Source organism: Arachis hypogaea, chromosome 18 (assembly GCF_003086295.3).
Source record: "Arachis hypogaea cultivar Tifrunner chromosome 18, arahy.Tifrunner.gnm2.J5K5, whole genome shotgun sequence".
Classification (NCBI taxonomy): Eukaryota; Viridiplantae; Streptophyta; class Magnoliopsida; order Fabales; family Fabaceae; genus Arachis; species Arachis hypogaea.
The window spans coordinates 126767697-126789330 of NC_092053.1; the positions used below are offsets into that span (position 1 = coordinate 126767697).

The following is a 21634-nucleotide window of genomic DNA, read 5'->3' on the forward strand; positions in this document are numbered from 1 at the left end:
AATTTCTTAGGTGTTAAGGAAATAAGGCTTTAATTTAATGAAAATGGCGAATTAAAATTTGTATTGTAGTGTGAGATGTGCTATGGTCGCGTAAATGCGTAATGAGCATCAATTCCCTATATTTTTCTTTTTCTAAAGCGTTTTGTATTTTAGTTTTATAAACTTTTAGGTGAGGATGGAATGAGATGCAATTTTTAATAAGATTCCGATTTTTTTTATTTACTAATCATAAAAAGGTTGAGAATTAACTTTTTTGAATTAATAATTAACTAATATTTTTTTTTAATTTATCTTTCTTTTTTATTTTTATGATTAATTTTTAGCTAAAAGAAGTTAGTTTTCTAACAAAAGTATACATATAAACACACTAATTTGGTGGCAAGGAACACCCATATCACAACAAGATGCAAGAATAAAAAATAAATTAAAAAACGAATTAAAAGGATAAAAATAGGCAAAAGAAGAAAAGATAAGAATCAAGATGACTGAATTTATTAGACGCTATAATAGAGATACAATAGTTTTTCTCTTAAATTTTAACTGGTGAATGATTTTGGTAGTATACATAAGGTCGTCGTAAATTTTAACTATATTATATGGATTAATTATTTTGTTGAAAAAAATATAAAATAATATGTATAAATATTCACAAATATATAATAGTTAATTTAATAACTGATTTTCGTTATTTATGAGGTATTTTCACCTAAATGGCTAAATGTAAATCCGTTCATTCACTTGAGTATTATTAGACTAATGGGTTTTAAATAATTCTTTGCGCAAATATATTCTGTCACTTTACTAATCTTGTGTGCAAGGAAATGAAGGAAGCGGTGAATCAAAAAGTTATGCATGGAAGTCAGCGAGCACTACTTAATAAATTGTACAACCCTCAATTTTAAGTACACAACACATTCATACACTCTTCACACTTTTTACTATATTTTTTCTTAATTACAATTTCTAGGATTTAAATTCTAGACCTTTGAGATAAAGAGAGAGAAATATGTCATGTAAGGTGAAGCTCATTGGCAACACTATTCTCTCAATAAGCTTAAAACCATCATGGACTCTAAATAATTAATAATACACTTATCCTATAATTAGTGTTGATTCGGCCCAACCCAAAAGTTTAGTTCGCAAAAAACTAGTTTTTGAACATCCTTAAGACCAAAAGGAAAACAACATTCTAAGTCCCAGACCAAAATCACAAAGAATATTCTAATTCAAGCCAGACTGAAACCGCACGCAAGCCTTAGTTCAGTGTTTATCACTCTCAATAAAAATAAGAGGGTATTGTCATTTCCTTTCAATTTATACGGTATCTTTTTAAGATATTTAATATAATCATACGATATCCGTTTATGAGTTAAATCTAATTCTTTTGGATAAATATTCTATCCCATCCTTTTTTTTTTTTCAATAGACAAAGCACATCTTGATTATTCTGAAATATCAATAAGGTTTTTATTTATCTATAAAATTGTACAAATTAATTTCTATTTTAATTGATAAACGGTGATTCATCTAACGTGTTCGATAAAGTCTAATGTATCATGTCACAGTGCCAGATATCAATACCAATTTGTTAAAAGACTAAAAACTCTCTTGCAAAAACTGAAATGTCGTCGTGTAGGCCTAATTTCCCTCAGCTCTTACTGCTGCTACCTTCCTCTTCTCCCCTTCCTTTCCTTTCTTTATTTTCCAACTCGTGCCTCCGGCAATTATTGCTCTGTTCTCTATATCTCCTCCTAATGCGTTCAATTCTAACATCTCCGTTCTCAAACTCACACAGTTACACTAGTCTCCAAGAGAGACAAAAAAAGAGAGAACTGGATCGCCTCCTACGTCCGAACTCGTGCTTTTGAGTTTGCTTCTGCCTCTGGTTCCTTTGTCCGTGACTGCATTGTTCGTCGCCTGCGTCTCTTTCTTTTTTCGCCGCTGCTAGTTGTCTTGCTCGGCTGCTCTGCCCGTACTTTTGAATATGCTTCTCCTCAATTATCCTGTTTTTGATTTATTCTTTTTCTATTTTCTTTAATTAGTTCTTTTAGTTGATTTTAATAATGTGTTTCTGCATATAAATAGTTTTGAATTTTTGGAGTTAATAGCTCAAAAGGTGAGAACAAATATAATAGGAAAATAGTTAGAGTTATGGTAATTTGTCTGATGGTTCAAGGTGTGAAAACTGGAATTATGTCTCTGTTAAGTGAGGGAGGGAGAGATGAAATTGGTGAACAGAAACAATTTCAGGAAACGAGCAATTATTAGCAGTAGCAACGTGAAGGACGGTGAGGACGATGAGAATTTTGGTGTCACGGAAAAGATTTGAGATAACCTATTGAATGAGAAAAAGATTAGAAAGAGGGAATCACAGTGGTGGTGGCGAAATAGAAGGAGAAGATGGTGGTTCTGAAGATGACGCGATGGAGGAAGGAAAAAAGAAAAGGAGGAAGAGGAAGAAAAAAAGAGAGGTTGGTTCGGCGATGGTGGTACCGCTGTTAGGGGTGGCAAACGGGTCTAAACCCACCGGGTCGGCCCGCGTAACCCGCCAAAAAGGTAGACCGGACTAGAAAATTGAGACCGTCACACATCAAAATCCCGCCTAACCCGCATCGCTTAAACTGTGAGTTTTGGCGGGGTGGGACGGGCTTTTCCACTGAGCTTAGGTTTTTTTTTTTAAGATGTTCTAATTTAATGTTTTGGATTATGTTTTACGTTTGATTGATTATGTTCTAAACGTGTAAATGTTTAATTATATATTTTGGACAATATTTATTTTACTTTGGACAATGTTAGTTTTATTATTTTGTTTTAAAAAACTTGGTTTATGATTTTGTTTATTACATATTTATAATTATAAAGACTTTAATGTTCGTTGATTTAGAAATTATAATTTTTTTATGTCTTTAAAAATTATAAATTTATTAAAATAGTTGTAAAATTATATGTATTATTTAATTTTTTTTTGTAATTTATATTATTTAATATTATAGTAAAAATAAATAAATAAAAAGAAGATTTGGCAGGTTTGGCCCGCCAGTCCACTGTTAGGCGAGGTGGGGTGAGATTTCAGGAACACCTCATTAGGCGGGGGGGCGGGGAGGGCCACCCCGTCAAAGGAAGAGGGTTTGGCGGGGCGGGGCGGGCTTCCCCGCTTGCCACCCCTAACCGCAGTGATGGTCGTGAAGGTGAAGCTTGATGATGATGGTGATAAGAATAGGAGAGTTTTTTTTATATATATAAGGAGGTTTTTAGTCTTTTTAATAAGGGTAAAGTATACTTTTTATCCCTAAAATTTGCTAAAAGTTTCAAAAATATCCCTAAGTTTTGATTTGTTTCAATTTTGTCCCTCAAGTTTTCGATTTGCATCAATTTTACCCTTATTACTAATTTTTTGATAATTAATATTTTTCTTTTCAAATATACCCCTCCCTTATACCTATCATCATCATCATCACAACCTTCTGTCTCTCTTTCTTTCTCTTTTTTCATCCTCACCCTCATCTCCACCACCATCATCATTATTGAGTAACCACTGTCAACCTCCTCCTTCATCGTCACCGGCCAAATCCCTCATTCTCCTTCTTTCTCCTTTCTTTTCCGACTCTCCATTTCCATCCCCATCATCCTTTTTCTTCTTCTTCTTCGCACAAACCCAGCAACAACGAAGTCATCACTCTTCCTCCTTCTCTGTTAGCAAACCCAGCCTCATTAATTATTAGTACTAGTTAGATCAATACTTTTTTTTTTGTTCCAGATTTCACACAAAGCAAAGCAAAATCCTTTTGCTGCCACACCAACCTGAAACCCTGACCCCCAACAATAAAGTTTCTTTCTTTCAATATTACTCGTATTATACCTCATTGGAAAATTAATAACACAAAAAATAAATCACAAAGAACCAAACATGATCCATTTCAACACATTTCTTCTCATTTCTCAAAATGCCAACATCCAAAACAAACAAATTTATCATCATGACCATGATCATACTCCAACCTTCTCCCCTCTCCCAAAAAAAAATTAAAAAATTAAAAAAAGAGGAGGATGAGAGAAAAGACCACATCATTAAACACCTGCATCATCAAAAAGTATGATTTTTTTTAAAACTTCATTATTGGGCAAAAATGCATGCTTTTTGAAATTTCAATGAATATATTGAGGGTGAAAAGTGGTAAGAGCATTGCTAGAGGGATCCCTGCGAGAAGAGCTCCTCCAAAAATCGGTTCCATAGAACCTATCCCACATCTCATTCTCTGTTTGCTAACAGAGAAGGAGGAAGAGCGATGGCTTCGTTGTGTCTGGGTTTGCGTGAAGAAGAAGAAAAAGGGTGGTGGTCATCGAAGATTGGGGCTCAACGGAGATAGTGGTGATGGAGATGGAGAGTCGGAGAAAAAAGGAGAAAGAAGGAGAATGAGGAGTTTGGCCGGCGACGATGAAGGAGGAGGTTGACAGTGGTTGCTCAATAATGATGATGGTGGTGGAGAGGACGGTGAAGATGAAAAGAGAAAAAGAAAGAGAGACAGAGGGTTGTGATGATGATGATGATGATAAGTATAAGGAAGGGGTATATTTGGAAAGAAAAATATTAATTATCAAAAAATTAGTAATAAAAGTAAAATTAATGCAAATTGAAAACTTGAGGGACAAAATTAACAAATCAAAACTTAGAGATATTTTTAAAACTTTTAGCAAATTTCAGGGACAAAAAATATATTTTACCCTTTTAATAAATTGGTATTGACATCTAACACTGTGACATGAAACATATACGTTAGATAGGTCACCGTTTATTAACTGAAAAACATGGAATAATTTGTTCAATTTTATAGATGGATGACGGGGCTGGTTGAGATTTTAGTAGGGCTACACATGGATCGGATAATATCCGCGGTAATTATCTGCAACCGATCCGAATTTTGCGGATATTATCCGTTCCGCAGAGCCATCGGATCAGATCAAATCAGATCCGCACTATGGTAGGATCGGATTGCGGATTTGGCAGTGATATCCGCAAATCCGATCCGCATATCCGCACGTCATAGTTTATGATATCTTGTTTTTAATTTTTTATGTTCTACTTCAACTTAGAATAATTAAACTTAGATCTTGTGTTATTATTAATTTTTTTTTGTTATTCAAGAGAACTTTTACTGATAGTATTTTAGCAGTAAATAGGTTTAAACAAATAAAAAAGGATTTTCTTGACTTTTTTTGTAAAAACAGCTAAGCAGTGCCTTAAAATAGTTTTTTTTTAATTATACGGATATACCTGATATCCGATCCAATCTGATCCGATCAGCAAATATGCGGATCGGATCCAACTTGAAAATCTGCGGATATCGTATCTAATCTGATCCGATGAGTACAATGGAAATTGGATAGAATTATAGGCTATATCCGATTTAATCCGATTCGTGTGCAACCCTAAATTTTAGGATGATTAAGATGCACGTCGAAAAAAAAAAAAATAGGGACAAGATAAAATATTTACCAAATTTTTTAGTTTTTCTATAATTTTACAAAAATATTAAATAAAATAAAATTAAATTAAAAAATATAATGTCAAATTGTAAATTAAATATTTATAAATTTTATTCTTATTTTTCTTCTATACCTAATTACCTATGTCCATAGTTATGAAAATTGAAAAGAAGCCACTAGTATAATCAAATTAATTGAAAATTAACCATCATATTAATTCAGCTTAAATTTAAGTATATTATTGAAAATAAGAAAAATCAATCAAAAATAAATAAATCAATCAAACCAGATCTATTTTTAAAACAATTAATCGATTTAAATATATTATTTTATCAATTAAACATCGATTAAACCTTTAAATGATTAATATTTAATGTCTTGTAGGAACCCAAATTATGAAATATAGTAGTATTATAAGTAGTTAAATATGTGGAATTAGAAAATTAAGTTAAATTAGTTTAATGATTAATTCACTAATTTGTTTAAATAATATTAAAAATTTAAATATTATTTTATATATGTAACAACTCATTAGTATAGAAGTTTAAATAAAACTTAAATCTATATATTAGATTAATTTTTAGTATGTTAAATTAGAGAATACCAGAAAAAAATGGAATTAGATACAAAGAACTTAACAAAAGCAACAAAAACATCTCCCACCCTGGCCACTACACTAAGCATACAGAACCTGGCAATGACACGCCTCCAATTCACGAAATCCCCCAGGTGCTTCCACAACCTCCCACTTCAACTCTATACAAACACTGTCGTTTCGTCCCTCTTCCTGTCGTTGTCGTTTCCCTCCTTCTCCACACAATGAAACCACGCTCCCAATCGCCACGTTCAACCCACACCCCGCCACGTACATCTTCCCATCCAATCCCTTCGCCTTCAACGGCCTTTTCACCTTCTCCCTCGGAAACCGCCCTCTCACCAGCCGCCACGTGTCGCTCCTCTCCTCGTAAACCTTCACATCCCCATCCCCGTACTCCGGGATCCTAAAAACCCTCCCCGCCACCGCAACCGCCACCCCGCTCCACCCTTCCCTCATCCCTATCCCCATTCCTTGCCACGTGTCACTTCGCGTATCGTACACCCAACCCCTCGGGATCACCGTAAACGGCCACCTCCACCCTTCCGTAACGAACACCTTCCCTTCGTTTTCCACTGCCTCAAAAGACGCAACCTCATTCTCAACCTCCACTCTCGCCCCGTTCCGCCACGTGTCACTCTCCGCATCGTAGATTTTCGCGCCCAGGCTCGCGCCTCCATGAACCGCCACGATTTTTCCGTTTTCCCCCTCCTCCGTAAAGAATGTCCCCGCCGCAGCTGACGCCAACGCCGACGCCGACGACCACTGGCTCATCGCGGTGCTAAAGATAAGAGTTCCAAAACGCATTGTTCCGGCTATGGTTAGTAGTTTACCATAGCACGTGATCGGCGACGGCGGCAGCGGAAGCGTGAACCATCTAGCAGCGGCGGTAGAAGAACGCGTACGGTGGTCGAGGAGGTGGCAATAGAACTTTCTGGTTAGTTTGTGGAACGAGAAGAGGAAGAGGTAAGGGCGAGAGAGTGTTTTCTTGCATTGTTGAAACGAAGGGTTAGTTATGGCTCTGTTCCATGAAGATGAAACAGCTCGTGCTAGTGATTGGTATGGGTACGGAAGATGAAGAAGACATAGCTCTGCAATTTCGTTAGGTAGTCCCGGAATCAGTGGCTCCTCTATGATATTGTTCTTGTTCTTGTTCTTGCTTTTGATCTTGGTGTTCGTGGTTTCGAGTACTGCCATTGAGAGAGAGAGAGAGAGAGAAAGAAATGGTTGTGGTGAGTGCTTTAAAGATGAAAAGGCGAAATATTCGGGAGGGGTGGGTCAGAGAATAAGAATAATTAGAAGCATTGGGATTAGTAATAAATAAAAAGAAGAAAAGAAAAAGGTTTACAGCGGGAATGAGGAAATTGAGAGAAGAAAGTTTTCTTTTTTATAATACAAATGTGTGGTGGTGTGGGGGTAGATGGATGAGAAAGGGGAGTTACAGAAGAGAGTAATAAAGGACATAAACTAGACAGTGTGTGTACACAACAAGTTGGGGGGGATGGATATACAGAACACGGGGAATGGGGTGTGTGCGTTTTTGTTTTTGTTTTTTGTTTGTGCTGATCGCCAACACAAAAGTAGCAATCATTGTCTACCCAGATGGACTTTTTTGATCCACCGTTACTACTTTATTCTTTTTTATGTATCTACCTGGTTTTTTAAGAGATTTTTTACTTTCTATAAAATATTGTGTCCAACTCATTATGTTCATCAGTTTAAGGTCTTAAGGAGGGTTCAGATCATATTTAATGTGTTTTCCATTAAAAAGAAAATTAATATTAAAGTTTTTTTCTTATCTTTATTCTTACTTATTTGCTTTTTTATATTATTTGTTTAATTTTGATGTATTAATAGTATAAATAAAGTATTTTATATAATTGTGTAATAACATTCGATTTTTTAGATGATTATTTATATGGTCAATATAAAATATAATTATTTTTATTAATGTGATATTGCATAATTAGATGTACGTACAGTGACAGTACATCAAAATTAAATTCTTATATTATACTTTAAAAATAAAAATATTTATTATGTTATTCTTTTTTCTTTTACAAAAATATCAAGATTCGAGAATTTCAATCTAATTAATTATTTAAGATTCATTTTAAATCTTCTAAATTTTAATTAATGAAACAGGCAACAATTCTCCACCACACATATTAAAGTAATTTGTAGATATAATAATTGTGTTAGTAAAAAGGATTTATATTTCTTAAGTATCAAAATAAAACTCAAAATTTAGATAATGTATTTAATTTTGATACAAAGTATAAAATATTTTATATAGGCATTAAATTACATAATATCATATTAATAAAAGTAATTATTTGTCAATAAATTATAATTCAAATGACAATCTCTCTATACTCACCTAAGAGATTATGAATTTAAATTTTTCTATTTTTGATAAAAAAAAATATTTTTTATGTTTACTGTATAAATAATTATAAAAAATAAATATAATTAAATGATGGTATAAAATATTTTATACTTTCAGGTATATGATATATTTTGTTTTTTGAATTGGTTGATTGTGACACAAGTGGGTCTACTTTATTTTTGAAATGTGACTAGCTTATGGCCACATCTGCCGTTATCATTCACGCACATTTTGTCAATAATTTGTTTTTTTTCTCTTGGTTCAAATTGGAAGTGACAATTGATAAATCACAAGGGCCAAGGGGTAAGAATGTATAGTTCTCTCTACCCAATTTGCACCAAAAATGTGGCACTCCCACCTTGAATTTAATATGTAGCATATGGTCTGCGGCGTGGGTTTGTTCACCATCATCAATATAATAAAGACGAAAGTGAAGTTTTATATCACACCCGACAACCCTATTATGAACATGGTAACCTTGCTTTGTTTTTACTTCCTGCTAAGGCTTACTACTACCATATTTAGAAAGGGGAAATGGATCATTTTCATTTTTTTAACACTTGAGAGAATACTGTGTGATCTCTTATCTTTAATTTTATAAATGAGATAAAAAATAAATAAAAAATAATAATAAAAAATGAGATTAAACATTTGATAGCATTTAATTTTTTATTAAAAAAGATCTACTCCTCTAAATAAGTATCATGAACTTTGTAGGTAATACTTATAATTAAACAATATTTATAATTAGACACCACACTTGTGTATTGTCCTTAAATAGCTTTTCCTTATATATTGCGTTAGAATTTTTTCTTAAAATATATATATATATATATATATATATATATATATATATATATATATTATTTTTAAAAACAAAAAAAAAATATTAAAATAAAATTTTTATTTTTGTCCTTCATTACAAATCGCCTCTTAATTAGGCGAATTGGCCTTCTCGTCTCAATTTGCTTTTATACTCGCTGAACTGGCCACTTTGTTTATAGTTCGTCTTTATGTTCCAGTTCTTCCACTTTCGTTCATTCGCCTTTTGTCTATCAAATTTTTTACTTTTTTTTTTCTCTTATTTTTCATCACGGCATAAAGCAAACAGTTTTTTTTTTTAATTTCTTTTTATATTTTTATGATATTTAAGTATAAAAATAAACTTTTAGATAATATTCAATTAGATAATAGTATATAGAAAGTGTATTTATGTTACGGATCGGCCCACGGATCCTACGTCCGGAATGGTCCCTAAACCCAGTTACCCGGATCCGACCCGTTTTGTCCTTCAGGCCTGGAACTGGCCCACTAGAGTTCTTAACCAACTTTCGAATTCAAACGTCTCCCTTATTTTAACCAAATAAGATAAGATAAGATAGCTACCATCACCTATAAATAGAGGACCCAGATCCCTCCAGGTATTCATTCATTCCTCACACCTTCTACTTCTTAGATCCATTCTGACTTGAGCGTCGGAGTGTCTTTGCAGGTACCACCTCCCATTGCTCCAGTCAGATAATCTGGCATCCGCCTCGACCTGCAAGTTCCAGATCCATCTCTCAACCCGTACTGGAGGCATCCAGTACATTGACGCCGTCTGTGGGGAATTTGCAACGTCGTGGCGGCATGACGGATAACCCAGAAGAGCAATCCTCAAATTCACTCAGTTGATTTCTTGCTTGTAACTGAGAGCAAAAAGGAATAATGTTTCTTTAACTTGCATCACATTTGCAGTGATAACACACATTCGCCCTATTCCAGCGGCGAAATCCCAAAGGAACAATGTTACTTGCAATTACCTTCTTAGTGATAACACTCTTTATGCACGTTCGCCCTTCTCCAACGGTGAAATTCTAAATCCTCTGACTTTTAGTGGCACACCTCCACCTCTTGGACCCTCTCATTCACCACTCCCTCATCCGTCTCTCCAAGCGCCATGGCCCCATCTTCTCCCTCTACTTCGGCTCTATGTCCACCGTGGTTGCTTCTTCTTTTGAACTCTTCAAGCTTTCCCTCCAAACCCATGAGGTCACCTCCTTCATACACCAGGTTCCAAACCTGTGCCATCAAAAAATTTCTCAAGGTTCTTGCATAGATGCGGGGGACTGCCAAATCGTGGCGGCATGACGGAGAACCTTGAGGAGCAATTCTCCAGCCAACACCCCAACTCAAACCCACGAAGCCCAACTCCAGAACTCCAAGATAACACTCCTCCCACCCACAGGAGGATAACAAGTGCGGCACATCGCCATCCAACCCCAGCCTAGCAATAACCAAGAGAAGACAACCGTCCTCCCACTGAAGCCCAGCCACCCGACGGCCTGGGAGAGAAGGCGATCCAGATAATCCAAGAGCTGTGCCTCAGGGTGCAAAACCTCAAAGGTCGAGTTACACCCAAAGAATGGTACCACCCAGAGCACGCAAGCCAAGTGACCTCCAGGACCTGATCTCACCGCAATACCAGGAACACCAGGCCGCCTGAGCAACGACACAGCAAACGGCACGACCGCAGCGTTTTCCTAGACCCAAAACACCGACGCGGAGAAGACGACCAACGACACCATCGGGAGGCCAAACGAGCAGGAAACATGCACGTGATAATGGAAGCCATCCCGTTCATAGAAAAATCCTTGAGAGCCAAACTCCCGAAGGACTTCAACAAGCCCACTGACATGAAATACGACAGGACCAAAGATCTCCAAGAACACCTAACGGCCTTCGAGGCCAGGATGAACCTGGAAGGAGCCGCCGACAAGGTGCGGTGTAAGGCCTTCTCGATAACCTTAGCCGGCGCCGCAATCAAATGGTTCAACACCCTTCCAAACGGCTCCATAGCCAGCTTTCATGACATCTCCAGAAAATTCATGGCCCAGTACACCACCAGGATCACCAAAGCAAAACACCCCATCATGTTGCTCGGAATCACCCAAACAGAAGATGAATCCATAAGAAAATACCTCGATAGGTTTAACGATGAGTGCCTAACGGCCGACAAACTCACGGACTCGGTCGTCAGTCTCTGTTTAACCAACGGCCTCATAAATGAAGACTTCCAGAAACACCTCACCACCAAACCAGGTTGGACCACGCACGAAATTTAAAGCATCACAAGGGAATACATAAACGACGAAGAGGTAAGTCAAGTCGTGGCCGCCAACAAATGGCAGCACGGTAACACGACACCTCGTAGTAACCCACCACCAAGAGATACACCAAAAGAGCACCTCAAACCCGTGAACGCCAACCGACCACCCAGGGTTGGAAAGTTTTCGAACTACACCCTCTACCCGCGCCCATCACTGACATCTGCCACCAAATAGCAGAACGAGGCATCCTTATGAAAACGCGACAGCTAAAGTAATGGACAGGTGGCAACAAGCTGCAACTACCACTGATGATATGTGCATAAAATCCAAGATTGCTTCGACCTAAAAGATGCCATCGAATAAGACATTCGAATGGCAAACTCCTCGAGTTTGTTAAAATCATTCGAGAACCTCGGAGAACTGAAAGAGAAAGATCACAAGAACGTAAAGGACGCAACTCGAAGACGATACGATAGGCATCCCAAGAAAGTCCGGAAATCGACCCACCATAATCGTAAATGTCATCATTGGAAAGGATGCGCTGAAAAAGTCAAAATCAGCAATAAAAAAGGATCTCAAAGTCCTAGCCGTAAAAAATCAAGCACCAATCTCCTCGGTTCTAGCAGCAATCACATTTTTTCCCGATGACTGCCAACATGGCACTTCGGCAAAAGACGCCCCATTCGTCATCTCGGCAAAAGTTGGAACCAGACTTATGAAAAGAATACTGGTCGACACCAGAGCTGATTCCAACATCCTCTTTAGAGTAGCCTTCGACAAGCTGGGTCTCTGAAACGAAAATCTGCAAATCCACCACAACCGGGTTACCAGACTTGGAGATAAGTTTCTCAAACCGGATGATTCCATAGTGTTACCACTAACCATCGGAACTAGAAGCCAGAGGAAGACCATCCTCTCTGAGTTTGTGGTCTGATAAACCCATATTTCATGAGTTCTTTTGTGCTTAATTTGAGTGATTTATACAATCCTTCACCTGCTTATTCACATTAATTGCATGGTTTTACTCTCCCTTCCTTATTATGTCATATTGTGAAAAACATGTTTCCTAAGCTTTAAAATTAATTAATTTAATTACCTTTATTTCCATTCGATGCCGTGATTAGTGTGTTGAGTAGTTTCAGATTTTCTAAGGCAGAATGACTTAAAGGATGGAAAAGGAAACATACTAAAATGGAAGGAGGAAGCAAAACGGAGCTTTAAGGAAACTGGTATCCACACGATCGCATGGACGACGCGATCGCGTGCCAAGCGCGATTCAGCAGCGACGCGGCCGCATGACTGACGCGACCGCGTGGCAAGGAAAAGCTCCAAATGACGCGACCGCGTGACCCACGCGGACGTGTGACAGGGGCCACGTATCAGAATTTACAGAATGCGCCCCCAGCGAATTCTGAAGCCCTTTTCGGCCCAGATCCAAGTACAAACAGCTTAGACCAGAGGTTATAAAGTGTGGGAATGCACCCATTCAAAGAGAGCTCACATATTTTACCTTTCAATGATTTAGATTTAGTTGAGAGGGAGATCTTCTCTCTCTCTCTTTTAGGATTTAGGATTTCTTCTTGTTTTAAGAGTAACTCTGGATCCCAGGTTTAATGTTCTTTTATTTTAGTTTTACTTTTATTTATTTATTCCAACATTTGAATTGATTATTATAATTTGATTTATGAATTATTCCATGTCACAGATTGTTATTTGAATTAATGATAATTGAGGTATTTTCAGTTTATGATTGTTCTTTTTTATTTAAGTTACCATTGCTTCCCATCTAAGGATATTCTTATTACTTCAGCAATTTTACTTTTTCTCCTTTTGGTTCTGGTTAAGAATTTAGTAACTCAACAGTTATTAAACTCAATATAATTGATAATCGTTATCTTGCTAACTAAGCTGAACTTAAATAATCCCAACCTTTTCTTAGGAAATAAATAGGATTCAAAGGCCAGATTAATTAGTCCCTTGACTTTCCTTTGTCTTAGTAAAGGTTGACCAAGTGGAGTTTAGATTCAACTTTCATTATAATTGAGAGAGATAACTATGTTGGACCTCCAACTTCTTTTACCTTACCAAAAGTCTGCTTTACAGTATTTATTTATTTTAATTGCCATTTACTTTACCTGTCATTTAAATTACTTGCTTCTCACCTTCTAAACCCCGATTACAACCTTTATAGCCAATAATAAGAACATACTTCATCGCAGTTCCTTGAGAAGACGACCCGAGGTTTGAATACTCGGTTAACAATTTCTAAAGAGGTTTGTTACTTGTGACACCCAAAACGTTTGTACGAAGGGATTTTTGTCAGTTTAGAGACTATATCTACAACGCAACCGTTTCTATGAATCTCTTTACTGGTAAAAATCGCTAACGTCATGGTCCTCAAGGACTCCACTGCCTACAACATCATCCTCGAAAAAAAGATGATCAACAACCTATCCGCCGTCATCTTCACCAAGATCCTAATCATGAAGTCTCAGGCCGATAATGGCACTATTGAAACAATACACGGGGACCGAGAAGTCGCAGTATAGTGTGAGAACACCAACTCGGCCTTCCGCAAGAGATCCTGAGACCTGGCAGGCATCTTCCTCGCCGACCTCGATGCACGCCAAGACCAAAGTCCACGCAGAACCATGGGAGAAAATGACAAAGAAGCAGAGTGGGACCTTGTAGACAAGGTCAGGAGCATAGCACACCTACGAGAGCTAGCCCTAAAATAGAGAATAAGCCTAAGGTACAATGACAGCACGGTACGACGAGACTTTGGACCAGGAGACCTTGTCTTACGACAAAACGACATCGGTCCACCCACTCCCGGAGAAGGGAAGCTCACACCCAACTGGGAGGATCCCTACCAAATCAAGACGGCAATCGAAAAAGGAGCCTACATGCTCGAAAGACTAGATGGGACCAAGCTCCCAAGATCCTGAAATTCCACCAACTTACGACGCTACTATATGTAGAAACATCCTTCCAAAACAACAAGATCGAGGTTGTTTAAGACTATCTCTTTACCCTTTATATTTTGCCTTTTTCACTTGCATTTATTGCTTAAGTTGTTTAATTGTATATTTTTTTACCGGGCACTATTTCCTATCGAGAGGTTTTAACGGGGCCCAAACCACAAATGAAATTCATTTTTTCAAAAGCATTGCCCCGTCCGACGGCACGAACCAAATGCGGCTACCCCCGAGGATCGATCACCCCGAGGCCAACAAAACGAATATCCAAATAATAAAAAGGATATCCAAATAAGTAAACGGCTACCCGAAAATCGATCACCTCGAAGCTAATAAAACAGATATCCAAATAAGTAAACGGCTACACGGGAATCGATTGCCCGAGGCCAACAAAACTATATCCAAATAACAAAACGGATATCCAAATAAGTAAATAGCTACACGGGAATCGATTACCCTGAGGCCAACAAAACGGATATCCAAATAACAAAATGGATATCCAAATAAGTAAACGGCTACACGTGAATCGATTACCCCGAGGCCAACAAAACGGATATCCAAATAACAAAACAGATATTCAAATAAGTAAACGGCTACACGGGAATCGATTACCCCGAGGCCAACAAAACAGATATCCAAATAACAAAATGGATATCCAAATAACAAAACGGATATCCAAATAAGTAAACGGCTACACGGAAATCGATTACCCTGAGGCCAACAAAACGGATATTCAAATAACAAAACGGATACCCAAATAATAAAACGAATATCCAAATAAGTGAACGGCTACCCGGAAATTGATCACCTCGAAGTCAATAAAACGGATATCCAAATAACAAAACGGATATCCAAATAAGTAAACGGCTACATGGGAATTGATCACCCCGAGGCCAACAAAACGAATATCCAAATAACAAAACGGATATCCAAATAGGTAAATGGCTATTCGGGAATCGATCACCTCGAAGCCAATAAAACGGATATCCAAATAACAAAACGGATATCCAAATAAGTAAACGGCTACACGGGAATTGATTACCCCGAGGCCAATAAAATGGATATCCAAATAACAAAACAGATATCCAAATAAATAAACGGCTACACGGGAATCGATTACCCCCAAGGCCAACAAAACGGATATCCAAATAACAAAATGGATATCCAAATAAGTAAACGGCTACACGGGAATCGATTACCCTGAGGCCAACAAAACGGATATCTAAATAACAAAACGGATATCCAAATAAGTAAATGGCTACACGAGAATCGATTACCCTGAGGCCAATAAAACGGATATCCAAATAACAAAACGGATACCCAAATAACAAAACGGATATCCAAATGGTAAATGGCTACCCGGGAATCAATCACCTCGAAGTCAATAAAACGGATATCCAAATAACAAAACAGATATCCAAATAAGTAAATGGCTACATGAGAATCAATTACCCCGAGGCCAACAAAACGGATATCCAAATAATAAAACGGATATCCAAATAAGTGAACGGCTACCCGGGAATCGATCACCCCGAAGCCAACAAAATGGATATCCAAATAACAAAAATAGTGACTCGTGAATCGATCACCCGCAAAGCCAACAAAACGGAAATCCAAATAAGCTAAATAAACAAAGTCTTGAAATCGGCCCACCAAGAGGCCTAAAATAAGTTCACAATAACGGCCCAAAAAAGGCCACACAAAACAAGAATGAGCTGACGGTCTTCCAACTTGCGGAAAGCCAGACTGACCAACATCCTACCAATTGATGCAGGATGATGTCATGCCCTTTCCAGGCCCCTCACAGTCTCCCAAACTACAGAGAATCGGACTCCCCAACGACTTAGCATTGAGACCAAAAAAGTATACTCTCATGCTCCGGGGACAACTGTTCTAGACCCGATCTCCGAGCCCTTCTTCAGAGCGGTCATCAAACCCGGCATGTGATGAGACGCCCAAACAACGTGCTCCTCGCCTGACCATGAAACGGCCAAGAACTCCCCAAATCCTCGACCTCGACCAGAAAAACTAAATAACGATCTCCTTGCCAAACTACAAACGGTGAGGAAAAGGTTCCTCCAGCGATGAGACCGAGCACCCTCACTCTCTCGCTCCGGAGACAACTATTATGGATCTGGCCCACGGATCCTACGCCCGGAATGGTCTCTGAACCTGGATACCCAAGTCCGACCCGCTTCGCCCTTCTAGAAGGCCTAGAACCGGCCCACTAGAGCTCCTAACCAACTTTCGAATTCAAACGTCTCCCTTATTTTAGCCAAATAAGATAAGATAAGATAGCTACCATCACCTATAAATAGAGGACCCAGGTCCCTCCAGGTATTCATTCATTCCTCACACCTTCTACCTCTTAGATCCATTCTGACTTGAGCGTCGGAGTGTCTTTGTAGGTACCACCCCCATTGCTCCAGTCAAATAATCTGGCATCCGCCTCGACCTGCAAGTTCTCGATCCATCTCTCAACCTGTACCGGAGGCATCCAGTACAATTTAGATTATAAAATATACTATATTTAGATTAGATATTATTATATTAGATAATATTAGTTATTATATCCAGTGACGGATCCAGAAAATTTTACCAGTGGGGGCAAAATATATATAGTATAATAATAATTTTATAATTATACTATAGTATTATAAAATATGATTACTCCTCAAATTATTTAACTAACAAATTAAAATAATAAAATAATTTACAATAGTAAATAATTTAAAATTCCATTATTCTGGGTTCATATTTTGAAAAGATTGAATAATCTTTTCATTGTCAATACAATCAAATATCTCTCTTTCTATATATGTCACTAAACAATCATTTAAAAATTCATCTCCCATACGGTTGCGAAGCCGACTCTTTATGATGTTCATAGCAGAAAAAGTTCTTTCAACTGATGTAGTTGCTACAGGAAAAACTAAAGCTAACTTCAAAAGAAGAAACACTAATGGATAAACAATATTTTTTCGAGTCTCAACCAATTTTTGAGAAAGAGCACCAATCCCATTCAAGTTTGAGAATTGATCATCAGAACGCAGATCTAATATGAAATTCTCAAGTTGACTATTAAGTGCCAAGAGTTGAGTAGAAGAAAATTCTAATGGATAGAATTGAGCTAATTGGATCAACTTCTCCTTATCAAATGCAATAAATGAGTGTCTTGGATTCAGACAAGCTATACAAAGAAGCAATTTAGTATTCACCTTTGTAAAACGATTGTTGAGTTCTTGAAGTTATCTATCAACTACTTGATAGAATATCTCAATCTGAAAATGATGCAAATTTGAGATCTTTTGAGCTTTGCATCTTGATCTTCCTTGTGACATAAATATATCATCCATTTTTTGAATGGTAATATTATGTTTGTCACAAAACAATGAGACTTCATCAAGTAAAAGAGGCCAACCATCATCTCTTATAGTTTGCAACCGTTGCTTAGAAACTTTAACCAATGCCATAGCATTTACAATGTGTTGATCATTCCTTTGTAACGCTTGAGATAATTCATTAGTAACTTCCAAGATGTTTTTCATCAAGTGCAAGTTGAAAATGAATTCAAAAGATTGAATGACATTCAATAAATGACATGCTTCAGCTCTTTGTTCTGAATTATTTTCATCTTTCTCAACATATTCAAGAACATTGACCATGGAAGGAAACAAAGAAATTAATCGAAGTATAGTTCCATAGTGTGAACCCCATCTAGTATCTCCAGCTCTTTTTAAAGCTATTTCTTGATTCAAACCACGTCCACTAGAAATTTCTCGACTTTGTAATGCTTCAATTGTCTTAGTCATTTGACTATCACGAAGCATATCTCTTCGTTTACACGAAACTCCAACAACATTGCACAAATTGGTTAACAAATTAAAAAGCAAAGCAATTTCAACTTGTTTTTTTGCAATCGTTACAAAAGCTAACTGAAGTTGGTGGGCAAAGCAATGTACATAGAAAGCATAAGAATTTTCTTCCAATATCAAAGTTTTCAAACCATTAAATTCTCCTTGCATATTACTTGCACCATCATATCCTTGGCCACATACTCTTGATAAACTTAAATTATATGTTTCTAATAATGACTCCAATGCTAATTTTAAAGATAAAGCATTAGTATTAGAAATATGAACAAGACCAAGAAAATGCTCCCTAACTTGCCCTTCTTTATTCACATACCTTAAACAAATCGACATTTGCTCCTTAATAGAAATATCGCGAGCTTCATCAACCAAAACAGCAAACAATTCATCCCCAAGATCATTTACAATAGCTTTTGTCGTTTCACTTGCAGCCGCTCTTACAATATCTTTTTGAATTGAGGGAGCTCTTAGTTTAAGATTCCCACGAGCATTTTTAAAAGCATGATCAATCTCTTCATTATATTGTGCAAGAAAGTTTAGAAGTTCCAAAAAATTTTCTTGATTAACAGAATCATCTGTTTCATCATTATCACGAAAGGCCAATCCTAGTCGCAAAAGAAATATAATACAATCAATTGTGGCTGTCAAGTGAATTTGATAATTCTTTTTAGCCTGCAAAGATTTTTTTTCAAGCAGCACTAATGTGTTGTTTTGGCTTCATAAGTGCTTCACATTTTCTCCAAGCTTGATTATGAGCACTATCATGAATCTCAACATGAGTTTGTAATCTCTCCTTTTTTTCTAATTTGAAAAGCCATTGGTTACAAAAGCATCGCCACCTTCATTCTCAGGTTTCATAAGATAACAACAAAGACAAAAACAGCATCTTTTGATATACTATACTCTAACCAATTGCCATAATCATCAAACCAACTAGGATTAAATCTTCGAAAAGAAGAACCACAAACAGTTTGCGAAAAATCATGAGTCCTTGGTTGACAAGGACCTTTTTGCAAATATGCACATCTAACTTTGTCTCTGTCATTCGGATGATAACTTGAAATCTTTGGTCGTTGTCCTGGATCTGCTATGAGACTCTCTACTTCAAATTCTAAAAACCTCCTCTTGTTAGAAGAGGTCGATAAATTGTTTTGGGATCCAATCTCCAATAATAAAGTTCTTTTGAAATATTTCTCCATTACTAATAAAAATAAAATTATAAACCTAAATTAATTAATCAATAAAATTAATTTACAATTTTTTTCAAATTGAGAAGTTCAGCATAGAAATATAAATAAAAAATTGATCCAATAACAACAGAAAATTGATCCAATAACAACAGCAGCAAGCTAGTAACTAATTCAATCACAAAATCAAGTTATGATTTAAATGACGTTTGTCTTGGTTGAAATTCTCTACAAAATCAAATTATGATATCAAAGAGGGTCAGAGCCCAGAGAGGCATACATATATGAATATGATCATAAGATCATTTATTATTTTGCTGAAGCAGTGAAGCCTGTGTTAGAGTACATAGTTAGCGACGATAATTAAATAAAATAAAATTTCTAAATTTGTATGGCACTTCATCACTTGTGATTTGTAAAATTATGCCAAGTATAGGCACCAAAGCCAATGGTGGTTAATGAAACTAAAGTATCAATTACATCAGAACAAATTCACAATTTCTAAATAAATCAACTATATCAAATATTCATTTATCAAACAATAAAACAAATGAGCAAAAAAATGAATGACCCAGTAAATTAAGTATCCCTACTACTATACCAAGAGGCAAACTAAACTCCATGACCAGGACTAAGTATCAATTACATCAGAACAAATTCACAATTTCTAAATAAACCAACTATATCAAATATTCATTTATTAAACAATGAAACAAATGAGCAAAAAAATGAATGACCAAGTAAATTAAGTATCCCAATCATGTACCAAGAGGCAAATTAAACTCCAGGAGGATGACCCAGTAGACAGTAGTGGTGTGGCGCTAGCGGCAACAGAGAAGAGGATTGTAGAATAAAAAAAAGAACTAGTCAACCAGAACTCCAGAAATTTAAAAAAAAAAATTTGATGTTTGTTGAAGAAGAAGGTAGAACCGCAGAATCAGATACCGAATTGCTGAGTGCCTGAGTGTCAAAGGAAGGAACACAGCAGCAGATCGACACAAATCATAAGCAGTGACGCAAAAGAAGGTAGAACCTGAGAAGTGAGAACCACTAGACGCGGCGTGGCGGCGATGCAAGGAGAAACCGACGGAGAACGGAGCCACACGGGAGAATCGCAGCGATACAATGAGTCGCGGGAAGCAGAAACGCAGAGTGACAGGGAGCTAGTAAGTAGTGACACTGCCACACAGGACATAACCCACACTGGCGGAGCCACAGAGCGGCAGAAACTCAAATTATAAAAATTTAATTTATTTTATTTTTTATACAAAAAATAAAAAATATAATAATAAACATATAAAGTTGATAGAAATATTAAAAAAAATAAAAAGATAAATTATATTTCTATCTTTGTTTTATAAAAAAATATAAAATACAATAATTTAATATTTTAGAACAAAATATTTATACTCATATCTCATTTATTAAATATAAATTTGTATTTTTATATTTATATTTCAATATCTTATACGATTGTTTTTTTGTTTTTTCCGGTCTATATAGACATAGTTTTTTGTATTTTCGTGTTTTGTTTTCGAATATCTAATGTACACTAGTTGGATTTTTTATTTTAATATTAAAGAGTGAATAAAACTTTATGTTAATATTATAAAAAATGAAATTTTATAATATTGTAGAGGTACTTATTTATACAAACATAATATACAAAATACGTATTGTATTAATAATACGTAGTCTATATATTATTTTTATAAATAAAAAATCTAATGTAACAATTTGTTTTACAACTCTTCATCACTTTTAATATTAAAAAATTACACTAATTTTTATCCGATATCTAAAAACATGAAACACACTAATTTGGTTTGGTGGTTATCTAATTCACACTAAGATATTTTTTGGGAGGAAAATTTCAGGATGAACACAAACTCTTGTTAATTGTGAAGTCAGCACAGTAAGTGAAGACGACTAATATCTGAGGAGTCTTTTTCTCAACTAAAAAAAATAATAAAAAATTTAAAATTAAAATTTTGTTCACAACGGTGCTGAGATACTCAATAAGCTAAAATGAGAATTTTT

General features: G+C 36.2%; 2 protein-coding genes across 2 annotated transcripts; both read right to left on the bottom strand.

Annotated features, from left to right (window-relative positions):
* Positions 1–6160: 6160 nt before the first annotated feature.
* Positions 6161–7276, bottom strand: LOC112772389 (F-box protein AFR). Its single transcript, XM_025817325.2, has one exon. It carries the CDS (start codon positions 7274–7276, stop codon positions 6161–6163), a length of 1116 nt encoding a protein of 371 aa, XP_025673110.1.
* A 10507-nt stretch (positions 7277–17783) lies between these two features.
* Positions 17784–20789, bottom strand: LOC112770484 (uncharacterized). Its single transcript, XM_025814836.1, has 2 exons — positions 20628–20789; positions 17784–19079 (listed from the first exon to the last, which is right to left on the bottom strand). The coding sequence occupies exons 1-2, from the start codon at positions 20787–20789 to the stop codon at positions 17784–17786; spliced, it is 1458 nt and encodes a 485-aa protein (XP_025670621.1).
* Between the last annotated feature and the right edge of the window lie 845 nt (positions 20790–21634).